The 21,248-nt window shown below is 35.7% G+C and overlaps 1 protein-coding gene and 3 long non-coding RNA genes across 4 annotated transcripts in view; 3 read left to right on the top strand and 1 right to left on the bottom strand.

Annotated features, from left to right (window-relative positions):
- Window positions 1-621: 621 nt before the first annotated feature.
- LOC126194850 (putative E3 ubiquitin-protein ligase UBR7) overlaps window positions 622-21,248 on the bottom strand; it is a 97,181-nt gene continuing 76,554 nt past the window's right edge. Inside the window, exon 8 of the mRNA XM_049933197.1 lies at window positions 622-947. Coding sequence (XP_049789154.1) covers window positions 790-947 — 158 coding nt within the window. The 3' untranslated portion in view covers window positions 622-789. The remainder of the gene's footprint in view (window positions 948-21,248) is intronic.
- Window positions 12,339-13,205, top strand: LOC126194854 (uncharacterized). Its single transcript, XR_007538514.1, has 3 exons — window positions 12,339-12,422; window positions 12,859-12,985; window positions 13,084-13,205. It is a non-coding gene; the product is annotated as an uncharacterized LOC126194854 (long non-coding RNA).
- Window positions 16,104-16,974, top strand: LOC126194855 (uncharacterized). Its single transcript, XR_007538515.1, has 3 exons — window positions 16,104-16,189; window positions 16,626-16,752; window positions 16,851-16,974. It is a non-coding gene; the product is annotated as an uncharacterized LOC126194855 (long non-coding RNA).
- LOC126194856 (uncharacterized) lies at window positions 19,871-20,669 on the top strand. The gene is made up of 3 exons (XR_007538516.1): window positions 19,871-19,956; window positions 20,393-20,519; window positions 20,618-20,669. It is a non-coding gene; the product is annotated as an uncharacterized LOC126194856 (long non-coding RNA).

A 21,248-nucleotide genomic window follows, 5' to 3' on the forward strand; every position in this document is an offset into this window, starting at 1 on the left:
AACACTGTTACCCTAAGAGTTACTTTGGGAGTGATTTTCAAAATGACATGGAATGCCACAGATATCAGTTAGTGGTCTATTAATGAAAACATTCTCTCCCCATCAGTTTGAGAACTGTTATCTCAGAGTAAGTTTTTAGTTGTGGAATTTTTTTTGCATTTCACAGGTAACTCTAAATTGCTCTCATCTGGTGAGCCATCATACTGTAATTGTAAATTATGTTTCATATAAGTTATTTTCTGTAACAATATTTTCTAAAATATGAGAATAAAATTGATAACTGCATGTGCCTTTCACTGAACACAGTCAAGTATCGAAAAATGAAATAAAGTTTCTATTTTAATTTTTTCCCCCTAAAAACTCATTTTTTCCACTGATACCACATGTGTCAATAAAATACATAGCAGAAATTAATGTAATGAGATAGTTATTACAAATGACAAAAAACCAGACTCCTATTCTAACAGCTCAGATTTACTGTAATTTGAAGGTATAATAAATATTTCCACAATTTTGTACAAAATTTTATGGCTGTTTTAATGAGATACCTTGAGAAATGCATGACAGTAAAAGTTATAAAAAAACCACTTCCACAATACTGACAAAAATAAGAGAATAAATTAAATGTGGAAACTAAGTAAGTATATTTTAATACGCTGAAAACAGTAACTAATCACACATGTTAGTTCTGAACAATACTATTTTTACTGTAGAAATTTACATAAAAACAAATTTTGTAGTTGATTACATCTGTAGTGTTGTTTACAATCCAAATGGAGAAAATACAGACTAATGGCAAGTGGCAGGAGGCACAGCAACAGTTCTTTGTCGTTTTCTTGCTTCCAAACCAGAGAAGAATTCGTGAATGTCTTCAGCCCGCACAACCTTTTTGCTGTCAGCAAATTTCCGGAGGTACTCCTTTAGGCATGTCTTCATATCATTATACCCTGGAAAAGGTAAGTGTAGTTATATTGTATACCAATTTTACTGACCAGAATATTTGCTAATTGCACAAATCCATCACAAAATCACCCAGTTCCAACCCCCCCCCCCCCCCGCCCCCACCACAAATAAGACATAATGGTAGTATGAGTAAGCAAATAGGAATGTTTATTAAGCTGTGGGTAATACAAGGATGGAGTGTGAGGGCAAGAGAGTACACAAGAGCTGCTGACACTGGCAGTTCGTTCCAAAGTGAAATGCACTGGGCTAGGCCACGTAGGATTGAATAGAAAGAACAATGGAATGGGTTATGCAACCTACTACACAAACTGCTAGTACTTTTAGGAAATGGGCAAGGTCGTGATACAACTCTCTAAAGCAAAGAAATTGAGTTTGAAAATACAGTACAACCTCACTTTTAGGTTCCTGGAATTAACGTTTTTACACCGTTTACGACATTTTTTTCATCCCCGTCAAATTTCCCATGTCCACAATGTCAATTTGCACCCAATTTTGTGTCATCATGTATATAATTTTCCAGTGATTTACACATTACGAAAAAAATGACGATGACAAGATGTTGGCCGTCCAACAGCGTTTACAAATATTACGTGGTTAAGTCTCTTGACATCAGGCACTCTGCTCAGCAGATTTTAACAGGTAAATGTGTAAAAGTTGGAACAGTTTGTGCCGTATCTCCCGCCGCTGCCAAGCTCTAATTGGTATGGTGGCTGATGGGAGTAACTAGGTTCATTCAAGTAAAGATATCATGACCAATCACAACTATTTCCAAACTGTCTCTCAAGTGCAGTTTCGTGATTGTTGTGATCATCGTGACACCTTTGTCGAACCATATTTAGCGTGTTTTGGTGTCTAGCCACTTGTAGTGCTAGCTGACACTGTCATTCACTTTTCATGGCTCAAATGTTTTTAGTTTAAAAACAGCACCAGTTATGTATTTTATTCATGCTGAGCAAAACTTTTTAGAAGAATTTATTCTCATTGTCAAGTGCAGCATACTTATGCATTTTTTGTGATGTTACACAAACAATGGGAGTGATTGTTTTTGTGTGCGTGGTTTTCCAGATAACTGAGGCGGTACAGTACATAACCTGAAAAAGATGAATACAATGCAAGAGACACAGAACAACACATATTCAAACACCACACAAAATACTTATGCACAGATTTGGACTCGACACCGAGAAAAAATTCTCGAAACGCATCATGCTAAGTATGAAAAAATACGTAACTAGTGTAGTATTTCATTACAGTAGAGCATCAATTATCAGAAGTAATTGGGGGACATGGGTGTTCAGAAAACTGGTTTGTTCGGATAATCGAACTGTACATGTTTATTTGCCAAAAAGAAGTACTGTACAGTAAATTTATTCATAAAAACAGGCATCTCTTTTAGTATTAAAAAGTAGCATGCAAAGGCAATTTCAGTAGAAACATATAGTATGTGGCCGGCCGAAGTGGCCGTGCGGTTAAAGGCGCTGCAGCCTGGAACCGCGAGACCGCTACGGTTGCAGGTTCGAATCCTGCCTCGGGCATGGATGTTTGTGATGTCCTTAGGTTAGTTAGGTTTAACTAGTTCTAAGTTCTAGGGGACTAATGACCTCAGCAGTTGAGTCCCATAGTGCTCAGAGCCATATAGTATGTGGCACAGTTTATTAAACTAAAATATATACATATTACATACGCGTTTTGCATGAACAATACACACAGTATACAAAATTAACGCTTAAAAAAATCCTTTATTTTTGTCTGTCCAAGCAAGCTTACACGCTTACGAGCAGCTAAGTCACGTAATTTTTTCATTACAGATATCTGAAACTGGTCACTTTCATCTTGGGCTTTAAACCATCTCAAGGCAGTATCTAAACAAGTGTGCGCCTCAGAAGCTGTTGGTATACTTTCATCTTCACTTTCTGGAGCACTGATTGATGAGATGCTGGGGGAGTCATCTTTATCAGTGACGTCGTTTACAATCTCGCTGTCCTTCATGATTTGGTAGCCTGGATCTGCATCATCGATATTCATCCATTCATGAACATCTTCTTCATCACATTCGTGGCAATCTATTTCTTTTACCGAGAATTTCGGACATATCGTTCTGTTCGTCATTTTCAATCATACCTTGTGAATTTTCTTCTGTGTCCAAAATTTTATTCCAGGCTTTCTTCAAATTCTCTTCCTTTACACTATTCCATGCTGCGCTTATCATTAGGACGCGTCTTTCAAGTCAATATTCTTATGATTTCTTAAGAGACTTTCTTCTCCATCCTCTTCTCTTTCTAACAATAACTTACGCAACAATTCTTTCCTGTAATATCATTTGAAAGTCTCAATAACGCCTTTATCCATGGGCTGTAATAAGGAGGTTACGTTAGGTGGAAGAAATATTACCTTTATGAACTCATCTTTTTCGTTTAAAATATCACACGACAGATGAGTGTGCATTGTCAAGGAGAAGTAGTGTTTTCTCCCCCTTCCCATTCTTTAGCTGATGAGCTTTTACAGAGGGTACGAAAACGTCCAGAAACCACTTCATAAAAATCGTACTATCCATCCAGGCACTCTTTTGTGAGGTGTACACAACAGGCAAGGCTGACATATTAACGTGCTTGAAACAACGCGTTTTTTACTTTTACCAATGACGAACATAGGCAGTCGGTGACTTCCAGTAGCATTAGCACAAGCCAAAGCTGTAATACGGTCCTTGCTTGTTTTAGGACCAGGTGCTGCTAATTCATGACGTGAAACAAGAGTTTTTCTCGGTAAAGCTTTCCAGTTAAGTCCAGTTTCATCAGCATTGTAAACGTTTTTGAGAGCATAATCTTCTTCCCTTAGTTTGACTTTGAAAGAATCAGCTGCTGAAGAATCAGCCAACAGTTTATCTCCCTGTATTGTAAGCTAACGAATGCCATGTCTTGACTTGAAGTGTTTTACCCAGCCCATGCTCGCTTTAAAGTTCGAAGGCCCTACAAGTTTTTCGTTGAACTGCATTGCCTTCTCACACAGAATGGGACCTGAGATAGGTTCTCCTTCCGATCTCTCTTGTGTAAACCACTTGTAAACAGCATCATCTAGATCTGTGTTAGTGGCGAGCTTCATAGTTTTACGGCTTGTTGATCCTCAGTAGAATCAAGCATAGCTATAAAATTTGCTATGCTCGTCTTTTTTTATATATATCCATAATTGTCGACTTCCCCACCTTGTACTCATTGGATAAAGTGGTTGCAGATTCACCTTCTTCTAACCTTTTAATAATCTCGTACTTGTCCCTCACAGAAACGACAACACGTTTACGTTTAAGCATTTTGTATCGTCAAGTTCACTTCTTCATGCAGCAGCAGACAAGTGGTCGTAACAGAGAACAGAAGGTGACTGTTTGCACCGTGAGAAGCTCTTCTTGGGGGCGCGCAATCCTTCAAACTGCGCGGAGCGGCACGCCTCAACTCTAAGCTGGCGCAGCTGTTGCTGTGAACAGCTTTGATACTGCCGCTACTTCTACTGCCAGTGCCAAGCCGACAGAAGTGTGCCGATTGTTGAAACACAGCGACTGGTGGCTTGGCCGTTCAGCAGCGCCCTGTGAAGGCCCCATTAGAAGCAATGTTCCACCAGCGGTGGCCCAGTGCAGTGACTACTGTGGGAAACTTGGTTTGGGAGTGAGGGGGATGATGGACGGTAGGGTGAGAGAGTGACAGGTGCGAGCGAGTACACAGTTCGGTTAAGCGGTCGTTCGGTTGACCGACGTTCTACTGTATTTAAATAATGAATGGCAGCCGCGGACTTTCAAAAACATCGATTATGATGTAAGAAATTTGAGTCAAATGTTTCTATTTCCCAGAAAGTTATGAATTCCAGTTACATCTGCAGTTTTTATTAGATAATAAACAAGATCCTGAAAAGTCTTTTGATGCTTCTTATGTACATATATCACACATAAAGTGAGAAAATGCAAGGGGGTATCCTATATGTAACTTTTACACCTTAAAAGGTTATTTCCCATGTGTTACATTTTCTCGCATATCACTGTACAATTTAATAGGGTAGATTGTACTGTCAATAAATCTGGCTTATGCTGGTGAGTGTCCTGTTAGTTACTGCACCAAAGCAAAATCATTATAGTGGTTCTGTATAAGATACTTATGTAGCTTTTATAACTTGTCTAATCTCCTACACAGTTCTTTTTTGCCTCTAATAGTTACAGCCTTGCCTCTCCTCCCCCCCCCCCCCCCCCTCTATTTTCACTGTCTCTGACAACAAGGTAGCACTACTGCTTAATAAACCATTTGCAAACTATTAACAAAACTACAGAGCAGAGCAGTGTGTACCATTGCCCCTCTAAGCTTGGAATTAATAGATTTTGACAAACATTCTGAAATAAATTTCAATAAAATCTGTATAGCAGCACTGAAACAATGAGGCACTCATGCAACCTAAGTTAGTATACTAACAAAAATATACATTAATGCCACTCCATCAGGGCACAGATAAATGAAAAATTAAAAGAGGAGTCTAGCATACAGACTTGGCTTCCTTGTCACAAATTATTGTTCTAAGTATAACATAAAATGTCATTATACACATTTTTTGCAGGTCTGAATAGGTAGATGGCAAAGAATATAGATATCAAATAGCCAGTTTCTTAAATTAAATTAATTTATTTATTTTTTTAAAAAGGGGAAATGCCTGAATGACCTAATATGGACATCAGATTTTAGATTTCTACACACATGTAGCTGTTCTGACTATTAGTGTGTAGGATGCCATCAGTAGGGCAAACTTGTGCTGCTACTTTCTTTATCATAATTATTACGTGTTTTCTCAGGAGTACCATCAATCCAACCCATTTCAGAACTTCCAATGATCCACGCTTTCTGTCAGGAGCTTGAGTTACAGCAGAAAAACCAATTTGTTCTCACAATGCTCTAGGTTAAATTAACATCCTCTCCGGCAGACGTACACTGGCCAGGGTAACCTCACGCAAATGGGAGACAACTGATGCCACAGTAGTTGGCTGCAGGCAACTATTTTGGCTTAACGGCAATCCATCTTGATAGAATGTAGCATACCTTGAGGGTGAGGTTTTTACAGTCTTTGTGAACCAGGCAATTTTAAGTCAATTCACATGTTCTCCGAGACACACACAACATTGCACTTGCACACTTCACAGCGGTTGCTTAAGACTTTATTATAACAGTGAGGGATGCTGATGAGCCTATAGCCTGAGGACTCCAGGGATCACCAGGCCACTACACAGCCATCATTGGCTGGGCCTCTGAAAGAAGATTAGATTTGCAATAGAGAAAGGGAAGCAGTACCACAATTGTTGCACAACTATGAGTATAAATACTTGCATCTGGTTTGAGCATGCCTGGAAATTTCCAAGAATAATTTCTGTGTGGAGAATGGTGTTCCGTGCCACTTTGAACGACTTTAAACATCCTGCAAATGGTCAGAGGGGAACTCCGGAGTGTGGGTTACAGTATATTAAATATTTTCAGTGAGGAATGTTGACATACTGCTGATAATTTCTTTCGAAACATTGCACAACAGGATGGTTCTGTGTGTAAATGAGACTCAGACAATTATGTGTACACTTTCAGGTCTTCTGCAAGTTGGTGTTCCCATATTACAGAAAATATTTCGACGACTCACTCAGTCGTCTTATTCAGGTTCTTTCAATTTTGGTGTTATGTGTGCTCACTGCCTGGACTCCAATCAGCCTGGTTGGAACTGCGCCAGTGAATACAGACAACAGCAAAACTCGCAGCACCAGAAGATGATAGATGGGTCAGTTGTCAAAATACTGTGTGTAAAATGGAAGCAACAACTCGGCAGAACATGCACAAGCACGCAATTAATCCATCACACTGAGGAAACAAGTGGGACTGGGGTGTTTCCAGTACAGAAAGTGAAAGGTGCACTATTATATCAAACTTGCACTGGTAGCTCCCAAAAGGGGTAAAAACCACAGAGTGAGGAGAGCAGGTAGCACACCAGCTGAACTACGGTGGCCATGAAAAACTCCAGATGAGTTTCTCCATTGTCGTTTATGTAATCGGATAGTAAGACAGAATTTCCTCAAAAGCAAACTTAAAAACATTTAAATGTGCACACCATAGGATGTAAAACTTATTGATTGGCGACTCCATGTTGTCTTGTGCACAACGACCAGATAACAGGTATACTTGAAAAAAGAGACAGCATTGGTCGTATATTTTTACTATTGCAGAATCGATTTTCTGTCACTGAGTGACCATCTTCAGTGCTAGAAGTTAAAAAATTTTTCACATTACGATCAGAGAGTACAACATAGAAAATCACAATTACATCTGTATATGAACATTACACTTGTTAGAAACAAACCTATATTGTATAACTTAAATTGGGATGCACTGTTGACACTATGCATTACGGCGATCACATAGACTGAGGTCGCTGTTTACCTGCACTTGTTCAGCAGACCTCGGTGTGACGGGGCTTGACACGCCCTCTATGTGACATGTGTCACGTGAAGACATAGTATTATTGGTTTTGCGAATTATTAACACTAAATAACTCTTGTACTTTTGTGAATGGTGTAGTAATTCAAATTTAAAATGTACGTACAACACATAGCAGATGGAGAATATCTAAAATACATTGGCATATTGTTTTTTATAAACTATGAAACATAAAATAGATCGATGATAAGTTATTAGAGTGCAGAACATGTAAAAAGCAAAAGACAATGCCAAAGAATAATAAATGAACAACATAAAAAGAGGCGCAACACACGTCTTTCTTAAAAAACGTAACACCCACCATCTGGCGTGGGAAGTCAAAAGTACAACGTTCGTAATTTAGGTAACAAACGTTAATATCAAGGAGTCAATATATAAAAATAATAACATTAATACCAAGGAGTCAAATATATTAAAAATAATCACATTACGAAACTGCCGTTACTTAATAATTAAATTAAAACGCCGTGCAAATGTAAGGTGCGAACAAGTAGTATACATCAATCATCGAGAATCCAACATGAGGAAGGACAAGTAACAGTGTCACTTATACCAAAATGTACATCGTACTTTAGAGAAATTAAACATAGACTATGTACGATATCCAGCACTTATTCAAATAGCAAAAGAATTGTTAACCTACATTAAAAATAATTACGTAAAGTGATAACCGGTTTGTATTACTTTGTGTCAACGCCTACGAGATGTCGACTGTCGTAAAATTATGTTCAGTAGGCGTCCATAAGTTCTGTAAATTACAGAACAAACAAGAAAGAAGCATCTTTTAAAAACCGAAATTAGTAATGTTATTAAAACAAACTAAAAACATGTGTGTCAATGTGTTGAGACAGTTGAAATAGCGACCATTATACGTGTTCTCGTAGCGACTATGACTGAGGCGTTGTATATAAGGGATAACAAGCAGCTGACTATGAAATGCAAATTGTGATAAATGACCACAAGTTGACTTTATTTCATAGTAAATCGGAGAAGCATTCCCAAAAATGTGTGCTTCTCGATATCGTTTGCTCGTTGAGCAGCGTGATATCTGGAGCTTTATTATGACAAAAGATCTCCATCTCTTCCATAAGGTCGAGAAGGCGACCTTTTTTACCCTTGTGCAACAATTTCAATTGCGATGTCAAATCTGGAGTTGTATGACCAGTTGCTACCAGATGGGCTGCGAAATTCGATTTTTCAGCAATATCTTTCCTCTCAAGTGCTACGTGCTCACGGAACCTTGTTTCTAATTTTCGTCCTGTTTGCCCTATGTAACCTGCATTACACGCGGCACACATAAGTTTGTAAACACCTGATTCATGTAAGACTTTGCGTTCATGAATGTTATTCCTTAAAAGCACGCCCAGTCTGTTCGCCGTCGAGAAACCTACATTAATATTTCTCTTCTTGAATACACTGGCAATTTTATTGCTAATGGGACCATAGAAAGGCAATGTGATAAATTTTTGATTTTTAGTTTCGCTTATCTCATTCCGCCTTAAATTGTCTTTACTATATTTTTTGGATGTCATCTCATAAATGTTCATGACATATTTCAACGGGTAATTATTATTTCTTGCAATTTGTTTAACTATGTTTAACTCTTTCTCATGGTTTTCCTTAGATAATGGTAATCGGAACATACGATGAAATGCAAAGTGGAAAAACGCTTTTTTGTGTTGGTCTGGGTGTTGTGAACGATAATCCAAGATGATATCTGTGAATGTTGATTTTCTGTAAATGTCAAATGTATGTTTTCCATTTTCCCTTCCAATGGTTAGGTCTAAAAAATTAATGACTCCATTCTGTTCTTTTTCAACTGTGAAAGCAATTTTGTTGTGTAAGCTATTAAATGTACTGACGACTTCTTCAATATCAGATTGACTACCATTAATAAGCAATAGCGTGTCGTCTACATATCTATAGTAGTATACGACCTTTTTAGCTACTGTTGGAAAATCTTTTAGTAATTTCAATTCAAGATAGTTAATAAAGATATCTGCCATAATCCCTGATACAGAATTTCCCATGCTGAGTCCGTCTTTTTGGACATAGACTTTATCGTTAAATGTGAAGTAGTTATATTTTAAGCAGAATGATAATAATTCTATGAACTCGTTTATTTCCACGCTGGACATATTACTGTGGTTTCTGAAATTAGCGTCAATAATTTGTATTGTTTCATCAATCGGGATATTCGTATATAAATTGACAATGTCCAGCGAAAGAAACGTCATAGTGTCTGTAATAGGTATATCTTTTATTTTCTCTACTAATTGGGTACTATTTTTAATCGAGAACTGTTGCACAAATTTATAATGCTTATTCAAAATAGTTAAACATTTTTTCGCAATATTCACCAACGGGCCCCCTCTCCCATCAACTATCGGTCTAACGGGATTAGATTGCTTATGAACCTTGAATTGTGATCGTAACTTAGGGATTTTTGGATTCATTGTCTTGAGATACTGTATCTCACGAGGGGTTATTATATTTGAAAGTGATTTAAGTTTCTCATTTAACTTTCTTTGGATCTCATTCGTTGGGTCTCTCGCAATTGATGTTATACCGTTTTCTTGAAAAAATTGTAAAGTTTTTTCTACATACATTTCTTTTGTAACAATAATAACAGAATTCCCTTTGTCTGCCTTTGTGACAATTGCATTACTTTCTTGTAATTTATTATTCAAATTTTTCACTGTCAAATGGTCCCTCCTGTTTTGGTTATTTTCTTTTCCTACCTCGTTCTTCAATAGCTTTTCTACCGCTACAGCCATTTTATTCTGTTCTACCTTATTTATTTTACAACTATCCATCCCAAATTTTACCTGCACTAGTGTATTCTTAATTGCCCTCCTATCTAATTGTTTATGTATGTTGTACTTTAAACCTTTATTCAAAAGTTCCTTTTCCTCCTGATTAAATACTATATCCGTTAAATTTTTAACTCTAGGATAGAAGTTATATTTATGTTCGCCATTTAACATTTGACCTTTCCCTTGTCCCACTAGCTTAGCTATTTTTTTGACATGTTTAGCTCTTACTTTACTAACTACATTATACACAATCTCATTTACTCTTGAGAGTAGCAAATCTAAAATTAAAGGAGAGACAAGTTCACCCAAATTGGCGTGTGCTTCGAACAGTTGTGAATTAATAACACTTGCTGGACATTGTCAATTTATATACGAATATCCCGATTGATGAAACAATACAAATTATTGACGCTAATTTCAGAAACCACAGTAATATGTCCAGCGTGGAAATAAACGAGTTCATAGAATTATTATCATTCTGCTTAAAATATAACTACTTCACATTTAACGATAAAGTCTATGTCCAAAAAGACGGACTCAGCATGGGAAATTCTGTATCAGGGATTATGGCAGATATCTTTATTAACTATCTTGAATTGAAATTACTAAAAGATTTTCCAACAGTAGCTAAAAAGGTCGTATACTACTATAGATATGTAGACGACACGCTATTGCTTATTAATGGTAGTCAATCTGATATTGAAGAAGTCGTCAGTACATTTAATAGCTTACACAACAAAATTGCTTTCACAGTTGAAAAAGAACAGAATGGAGTCATTAATTTTTTAGACCTAACCATTGGAAGGGAAAATGGAAAACATACATTTGACATTTACAGAAAATCAACATTCACAGATATCATCTTGGATTATCGTTCACAACACCCAGACCAACACAAAAAAGCGTTTTTCCACTTTGCATTTCATCGTATGTTCCGATTACCATTATCTAAGGAAAACCATGAGAAAGAGTTAAACATAGTTAAACAAATTGCAAGAAATAATAATTACCCGTTGAAATATGTCATGAACATTTATGAGATGACATCCAAAAAATATAGTAAAGACAATTTAAGGCGGAATGAGATAAGCGAAACTAAAAATCAAAAATTTATCACATTGCCTTTCTATGGTCCCATTAGCAATAAAATTGCCAGTGTATTCAAGAAGAGAAATATTAATGTAGGTTTCTCGACGGCGAACAGACTGGGCGTGCTTTTAAGGAATAACATTCATGAACGCAAAGTCTTACATGAATCAGGTGTTTACAAACTTATGTGTGCCGCGTGTAATGCAGGTTACATAGGGCAAACAGGACGAAAATTAGAAACAAGGTTCCGTGAGCACGTAGCACTTGAGAGGAAAGATATTGCTGAAAAATCGAATTTCGCAGCCCATCTGGTAGCAACTGGTCATACAACTCCAGATTTGACATCGCAATTGAAATTGTTGCACAAGGGTAAAAAAGGTCGCCTTCTCGACCTTATGGAAGAGATGGAGATCTTTTGTCATAATAAAGCTCCAGATATCACGCTGCTCAACGAGCAAACGATATCGAGAAGCACACATTTTTGGGAATGCTTCTCCGATTTACTATGAAATAAAGTCAACTTGTGGTCATTTATCACAATTTGCATTTCATAGTCAGCTGCTTGTTATCCCTTATATACAACGCCTCAGTCATAGTCGCTACGAGAACACGTATAATGGTCGCTATTTCAACTGTCTCAACACATTGACACACATGTTTTTAGTTTGTTTTAATAACATTACTAATTTCGGTTTTTAAAAGATGCTTCTTTCTTGTTTGTTCTGTAATTTACAGAACTTATGGACGCCTACTGAACATAATTTTACGACAGTCGACATCTCGTAGGCGTTGACACAAAGTAATACAAACCGGTTATCACTTTACGTAATTATTTTTAATGTAGGTTAACAATTCTTTTGCTATTTGAATAAGTGCTGGATATCGTACATAGTCTATGTTTAATTTCTCTAAAGTACGATGTACATTTTGGTATAAGTGACACTGTTACTTGTCCTTCCTCATGTTGGATTCTCGATGATTGATGTATACTACTTGTTCGCACCTTACATTTGCACGGCGTTTTAATTTAATTATTAAGTAACGGCAGTTTCGTAATGTGATTATTTTTAATATATTTGACTCCTTGGTATTAATGTTATTATTTTTATATATTGACTCCTTGATATTAACGTTTGTTACCTAAATTACGAACGTTGTACTTTTGACTTCCCACGCCAGATGGTGGGTGTTACGTTTTTTAAGAAAGACGTGTGTTGCGCCTCTTTTTATGTTGTTCATTTATTATTCTTTGGCATTGTCTTTTGCTTTTTACATGTTCTGCACTCTAATAACTTATCATCGATCTATTTTATGTTTCATAGTTTATAAAAAACAATATGCCAATGTATTTTAGATATTCTCCATCTGCTATGTGTTGTACGTACATTTTAAATTTGAATTACTACACCATTCACAAAAGTACAAGAGTTATTTAGTGTTAATAATTCGCAAAACCAATAATACTATGTCTTCACGTGACACATGTCACATAGAGGGCGTGTCAAGCCCCGTCACACCGAGGTCTGCTGAACAAGTGCAGGTAAACAGCGACCTCAGTCTATGTGATCGCCGTAATGCATAGTGTCAACAGTGCATCCCAATTTAAGTTATACAATATAGGTTTGTTTCTAACAAGTGTAATGTTCATATACAGATGTAATTGTGATTTTCTATGTTGTACTCTCTGATCGTAATGTGAAAAATTTTTTAACTTCTAGCACTGAAGATGGTCACTCAGTGACAGAAAATCGATTCTGCAATAGTAAAAATATACGACCAATGCTGTCTCTTTTTTCAAGTATACCTGTTATCTGGTCGTTGTGCACAAGACAACATGGAGTCGCCAATCAATAAAATTTTGCCTAGCTGGGCTTGTGCAGCATATTTTAAATACAAGAAGTTAAAAATCAAGCTGGCGATCACAAGTCAACATATACAGTTCAACAAAGAGTGTATTAAGAAAAATGTTACCCCACGGTATGTACAGAGTTATTTTAATATACGACGACAAATGTGCGCAGTGACAATGAAAAAATGCGAACTGGTTTTGATGAGAAGTGAAATTAGGAAACTGTTTTTTAAAAAAAGTGTTATTAATTCACAACTGTTCGAAGCACACGCCAATTTGGGTGAACTTGTCTCTCCTTTAATTTTAGATTTGCTACTCTCAAGAGTAAATGAGATTGTGTATAATGTAGTTAGTAAAGTAAGAGCTAAACATGTCAAAAAAATAGCTAAGCTAGTGGGACAAGGGAAAGGTCAAATGTTAAATGGCGAACATAAATATAACTTCTATCCTAGAGTTAAAAATTTAACGGATATAGTATTTAATCAGGAGGAAAAGGAACTTTTGAATAAAGGTTTAAAGTACAACATACATAAACAATTAGATAGGAGGGCAATTAAGAATACACTAGTGCAGGTAAAATTTGGGATGGATAGTTGTAAAATAAATAAGGTAGAACAGAATAAAATGGCTGTAGCGGTAGAAAAGCTATTGAAGAACGAGGTAGGAAAAGAAAATAACCAAAACAGGAGGGACCATTTGACAGTGAAAAATTTGAATAATAAATTACAAGAAAGTAATGCAATTGTCACAAAGGCAGACAAAGGGAATTCTGTTATTATTGTTACAAAAGAAATGTATGTAGAAAAAACTTGACAATTTTTTCAAGAAAACGGTATAACATCAATTGCGAGAGACCCAACGAATGAGATCCAAAGAAAGTTAAATGAGAAACTTAAATCACTTTCAAATATAATAACCCCTCGTGAGATACAGTATCTCAAGACAATGAATCCAAAAATCCCTAAGTTACGATCACAATTCAAGGTTCATAAGCAATCTAATCCCGTTAGACCGATAGTTGATGGGAGAGGGGGCCCGTTGGTGAATATTGCGAAAAAATGTTTAACTATTTTGAATAAGCATTATAAATTTGTGCAACAGTTCTCGATTAAAAATAGTACCCAATTAGTAGAGAAAATAAAAGATATACCTATTACAGACACTATGACGTTTCTTTCGCTGGACATTGTCAATTTATATACGAATATCCCGATTGATGAAACAATACAAATTATTGACGCTAATTTCAGAAACCACAGTAATATGTCCAGCGTGGAAATAAACGAGTTCATAGAATTATTATCATTCTGCTTAAAATATAACTACTTCACATTTAACGATAAAGTCTATGTCCAAAAAGACGGACTCAGCATGGGAAATTCTGTATCAGGGATTATGGCAGATATCTTTATTAACTATCTTGAATTGAAATTACTAAAAGATTTTCCAACAGTAGCTAAAAAGGTCGTATACTACTATAGATATGTAGACGACACGCTATTGCTTATTAATGGTAGTCAATCTGATATTGAAGAAGTCGTCAGTACATTTAATAGCTTACACAACAAAATTGCTTTCACAGTTGAAAAAGAACAGAATGGAGTCATTAATTTTTTAGACCTAACCATTGGAAGGGAAAATGGAAAACATACATTTGACATTTACAGAAAATCAACATTCACAGATATCATCTTGGATTATCGTTCACAACACCCAGACCAACACAAAAAAGCGTTTTTCCACTTTGCATTTCATCGTATGTTCCGATTACCATTATCTAAGGAAAACCATGAGAAAGAGTTAAACATAGTTAAACAAATTGCAAGAAATAATAATTACCCGTTGAAATATGTCATGAACATTTATGAGATGACATCCAAAAAATATAGTAAAGACAATTTAAGGCGGAATGAGATAAGCGAAACTAAAAATCAAAAATTTATCACATTGCCTTTCTATGGTCCCATTAGCAATAAAATTGCCAGTGTATTCAAGAAGAGAAATATTAATGTAGGTTTCTCGACGGCGAACAGACTGGGCGTGCTTTTAAGGAATAACATTCATGAACGCAAAGTCTTACATGAATCAGGTGTTTACAAACTTATGTGTGCCGCGTGTAATGCAGGTTACATAGGGCAAACAGGACGAAAATTAGAAACAAGGTTCCGTGAGCACGTAGCACTTGAGAGGAAAGATATTGCTGAAAAATCGAATTTCGCAGCCCATCTGGTAGCAACTGGTCATACAACTCCAGATTTGACATCGCAATTGAAATTGTTGCACAAGGGTAAAAAAGGTCGCCTTCTCGACCTTATGGAAGAGATGGAGATCTTTTGTCATAATAAAGCTCCAGATATCACGCTGCTCAACGAGCAAACGATATCGAGAAGCACACATTTTTGGGAATGCTTCTCCGATTTACTATGAAATAAAGTCAACTTGTGGTCATTTATCACAATTTGCATTTCATAGTCAGCTGCTTGTTATCCCTTATATACAACGCCTCAGTCATAGTCGCTACGAGAACACGTATAATGGTCGCTATTTCAACTGTCTCAACACATTGACACACATGTTTTTAGTTTGTTTTAATAACATTACTAATTTCGGTTTTTAAAAGATGCTTCTTTCTTGTTTGTTCTGTAATTTACAGAACTTATGGACGCCTACTGAACATAATTTTACGACAGTCGACATCTCGTAGGCGTTGACACAAAGTAATACAAACCGGTTATCACTTTACGTAATTATTTTTAATGTAGGTTAACAATTCTTTTGCTATTTGAATAAGTGCTGGATATCGTACATAGTCTATGTTTAATTTCTCTAAAGTACGATGTACATTTTGGTATAAGTGACACTGTTACTTGTCCTTCCTCATGTTGGATTCTCGATGATTGATGTATACTACTTGTTCGCACCTTACATTTGCACGGCGTTTTAATTTAATTATTAAGTAACGGCAGTTTCGTAATGTGATTATTTTTAATATATTTGACTCCTTGGTATTAATGTTATTATTTTTATATATTGACTCCTTGATATTAACGTTTGTTACCTAAATTACGAACGTTGTACTTTTGACTTCCCACGCCAGATGGTGGGTGTTACGTTTTTTAAGAAAGACGTGTGTTGCGCCTCTTTTTATGTTGTTCATTTATTATTCTTTGGCATTGTCTTTTGCTTTTTACATGTTCTGCACTCTAATAACTTATCATCGATCTATTTTATGTTTCATAGTTTATAAAAAACAATATGCCAATGTATTTTAGATATTCTCCATCTGCTATGTGTTGTACGTACATTTTAAATTTGAATTACTACACCATTCACAAAAGTACAAGAGTTATTTAGTGTTAATAATTCGCAAAACCAATAATACTATGTCTTCACGTGACACATGTCACATAGAGGGCGTGTCAAGCCCCGTCACACCGAGGTCTGCTGAACAAGTGCAGGTAAACAGCGACCTCAGTCTATGTGATCGCCGTAATGCATAGTGTCAACAGTGCATCCCAATTTAAGTTATACAATATAGGTTTGTTTCTAACAAGTGTAATGTTCATATACAGATGTAATTGTGATTTTCTATGTTGTACTCTCTGATCGTAATGTGAAAAATTTTTTAACTTCTAGCACTGAAGATGGTCACTCAGTGACAGAAAATCGATTCTGCAATAGTAAAAATATACGACCAATGCTGTCTCTTTTTTCAAGTATACCTGTTATCTGGTCGTTGTGCACAAGACAACATGGAGTCGCCAATCAATAAAATTTTGCCTAGCTGGGCTTGTGCAGCATATTTTAAATACAAGAAGTTAAAAATCAAGCTGGCGATCACAAGTCAACATATACAGTTCAACAAAGAGTGTATTAAGAAAAATGTTACCCCACGGTATGTACAGAGTTATTTTAATATACGACGACAAATGTGCGCAGTGACAATGAAAAAATGCGAACTGGTTTTGATGAGAAGTGAAATTAGGAAACTGTTTTTTAAAAAAAGTGTTATTAATTCACAACTGTTCGAAGCACACGCCAATTTGGGTGAACTTGTCTCTCCTTTAATTTTAGATTTGCTACTCTCAAGAGTAAATGAGATTGTGTATAATGTAGTTAGTAAAGTAAGAGCTAAACATGTCAAAAAAATAGCTAAGCTAGTGGGACAAGGGAAAGGTCAAATGTTAAATGGCGAACATAAATATAACTTCTATCCTAGAGTTAAAAATTTAACGGATATAGTATTTAATCAGGAGGAAAAGGAACTTTTGAATAAAGGTTTAAAGTACAACATACATAAACAATTAGATAGGAGGGCAATTAAGAATACACTAGTGCAGGTAAAATTTGGGATGGATAGTTGTAAAATAAATAAGGTAGAACAGAATAAAATGGCTGTAGCGGTAGAAAAGCTATTGAAGAACGAGGTAGGAAAAGAAAATAACCAAAACAGGAGGGACCATTTGACAGTGAAAAATTTGAATAATAAATTACAAGAAAGTAATGCAATTGTCACAAAGGCAGACAAAGGGAATTCTGTTATTATTGTTACAAAAGAAATGTATGTAGAAAAAACTTTACAATTTTTTCAAGAAAACGGTATAACATCAATTGCGAGAGACCCAACGAATGAGATCCAAAGAAAGTTAAATGAGAAACTTAAATCACTTTCAAATATAATAACCCCTCGTGAGATACAGTATCTCAAGACAATGAATCCAAAAATCCCTAAGTTACGATCACAATTCAAGGTTCATAAGCAATCTAATCCCGTTAGACCGATAGTTGATGGGAGAGGGGGCCCGTTGGTGAATATTGCGAAAAAATGTTTAACTATTTTGAATAAGCATTATAAATTTGTGCAACAGTTCTCGATTAAAAATAGTACCCAATTAGTAGAGAAAATAAAAGATATACCTATTACAGACACTATGACGTTTCTTTCGCTGGACATTGTCAATTTATATACGAATATCCCGATTGATGAAACAATACAAATTATTGACGCTAATTTCAGAAACCACAGTAATATGTCCAGCGTGGAAATAAACGAGTTCATAGAATTATTATCATTCTGCTTAAAATATAACTACTTCACATTTAACGATAAAGTCTATGTCCAAAAAGACGGACTCAGCATGGGAAATTCTGTATCAGGGATTATGGCAGATATCTTTATTAACTATCTTGAATTGAAATTACTAAAAGATTTTCCAACAGTAGCTAAAAAGGTCGTATACTACTATAGATATGTAGACGACACGCTATTGCTTATTAATGGTAGTCAATCTGATATTGAAGAAGTCGTCAGTACATTTAATAGCTTACACAACAAAATTGCTTTCACAGTTGAAAAAGAACAGAATGGAGTCATTAATTTTTTAGACCTAACCATTGGAAGGGAAAATGGAAAACATACATTTGACATTTACAGAAAATCAACATTCACAGATATCATCTTGGATTATCGTTCACAACACCCAGACCAACACAAAAAAGCGTTTTTCCACTTTGCATTTCATCGTATGTTCCGATTACCATTATCTAAGGAAAACCATGAGAAAGAGTTAAACATAGTTAAACAAATTGCAAGAAATAATAATTACCCGTTGAAATATGTCATGAACATTTATGAGATGACATCCAAAAAATATAGTAAAGACAATTTAAGGCGGAATGAGATAAGCGAAACTAAAAATCAAAAATTTATCACATTGCCTTTCTATGGTCCCATTAGCAATAAAATTGCCAGTGTATTCAAGAAGAGAAATATTAATGTAGGTTTCTCGACGGCGAACAGACTGGGCGTGCTTTTAAGGAATAACATTCATGAACGCAAAGTCTTACATGAATCAGGTGTTTACAAACTTATGTGTGCCGCGTGTAATGCAGGTTACATAGGGCAAACAGGACGAAAATTAGAAACAAGGTTCCGTGAGCACGTAGCACTTGAGAGGAAAGATATTGCTGAAAAATCGAATTTCGCAGCCCATCTGGTAGCAACTGGTCATACAACTCCAGATTTGACATCGCAATTGAAATTGTTGCACAAGGGTAAAAAAGGTCGCCTTCTCGACCTTATGGAATAGATGGAGATCTTTTGTCATAATAAAGCTCCAGATATCACGCTGCTCAACGAGCAAACGATATCGAGAAGCACACATTTTTGGGAATGCTTCTCCGATTTACTATGAAATAAAGTCAACTTGTGGTCATTTATCACAATTTGCATTTCATAGTCAGCTGCTTGTTATCCCTTATATACAACGCCTCAGTCATAGTCGCTACGAGAACACGTATAATGGTCGCTATTTCAACTGTCTCAACACATTGACACACATGTTTTTAGTTTGTTTTAATAACATTACTAATTTCGGTTTTTAAAAGATGCTTCTTTCTTGTTTGTTCTGTAATTTACAGAACTTATGGACGCCTACTGAACATAATTTTACGACAGTCGACATCTCGTAGGCGTTGACACAAAGTAATACAAACCGGTTATCACTTTACGTAATTATTTTTAATGTAGGTTAACAATTCTTTTGCTATTTGAATAAGTGCTGGATATCGTACATAGTCTATGTTTAATTTCTCTAAAGTACGATGTACATTTTGGTATAAGTGACACTGTTACTTGTCCTTCCTCATGTTGGATTCTCGATGATTGATGTATACTACTTGTTCGCACCTTACATTTGCACGGCGTTTTAATTTAATTATTAAGTAACGGCAGTTTCGTAATGTGATTATTTTTAATATATTTGACTCCTTGGTATTAATGTTATTATTTTTATATATTGACTCCTTGATATTAACGTTTGTTACCTAAATTACGAACGTTGTACTTTTGACTTCCCACGCCAGATGGTGGGTGTTACGTTTTTTAAGAAAGACGTGTGTTGCGCCTCTTTTTATGTTGTTCATTTATTATTCTTTGGCATTGTCTTTTGCTTTTTACATGTTCTGCACTCTAATAACTTATCATCGATCTATTTTATGTTTCATAGTTTATAAAAAACAATATGCCAATGTATTTTAGATATTCTCCATCTGCTATGTGTTGTACGTACATTTTAAATTTGAATTACTACACCATTCACAAAAGTACAAGAGTTATTTAGTGTTAATAATTCGCAAAACCAATAATACTATGTCTTCACGTGACACATGTCACATAGAGGGCGTGTCAAGCCCCGTCACACCGAGGTCTGCTGAACAAGTGCAGGTAAACAGCGACCTCAGTCTATGTGATCGCCGTAATGCATAGTGTCAACAGTGCATCCCAATTTAAGTTATACAATATAGGTTTGTTTCTAACAAGTGTAATGTTCATATACAGATGTAATTGTGATTTTCTATGTTGTACTCTCTGATCGTAATGTGAAAAATTTTTTAACTTCTAGCACTGAAGATGGTCACTCAGTGACAGAAAATCGATTCTGCAATAGTAAAAATATACGACCAATGCTGTCTCTTTTTTCATGTAAAACTTAGTCAACTTATTTCCCGATTCCCACATTCTTACTTGGTGTCAAAACGGTGAAGATTACTTATATCTTAGGTTAGAAATAGAATATATATGTTAATGTAATGGTATGAAAATAATATGAGAAATACATAATACTGAACCCTTAAAATTAAGTATGTTTACTACTTCAGCTAAACTCTGCGACTGAATAACAGAGAAAATGACTAATTCAGGTACAGTTATTAACACGTCGAAAATGACACAACTTTTAACGTAATGTTTTATGAGAAGCAATTCATTTGGATATCTTTTTCATAAAACTCTTCTTATTAATGTTGGCTGATCGGTTCAAAAGTTGCAGAATTTTTAATGCAATGCAAGTCACTTTGAGTGGTGTATAGTAGGGAGAAGAGAATAGCAGTGGGTGGGGGTATAGTAAGCCTGAAATTTGTGTTTAGACTAGTAAGGATGAGGAGCTCTCTTCAGAATGCCAGATTATAAAGTTTCGTGTTTTATATAATTTCTGGGAATCAAATGGCAGTGCAGAGAAGCATTGATCCTTAAAG

The sequence above is a fragment of the Schistocerca nitens genome, chromosome 7 (genome assembly GCF_023898315.1).
Source record: "Schistocerca nitens isolate TAMUIC-IGC-003100 chromosome 7, iqSchNite1.1, whole genome shotgun sequence".
NCBI lineage: Eukaryota > Metazoa > Arthropoda > Insecta > Orthoptera > Acrididae > Schistocerca > Schistocerca nitens.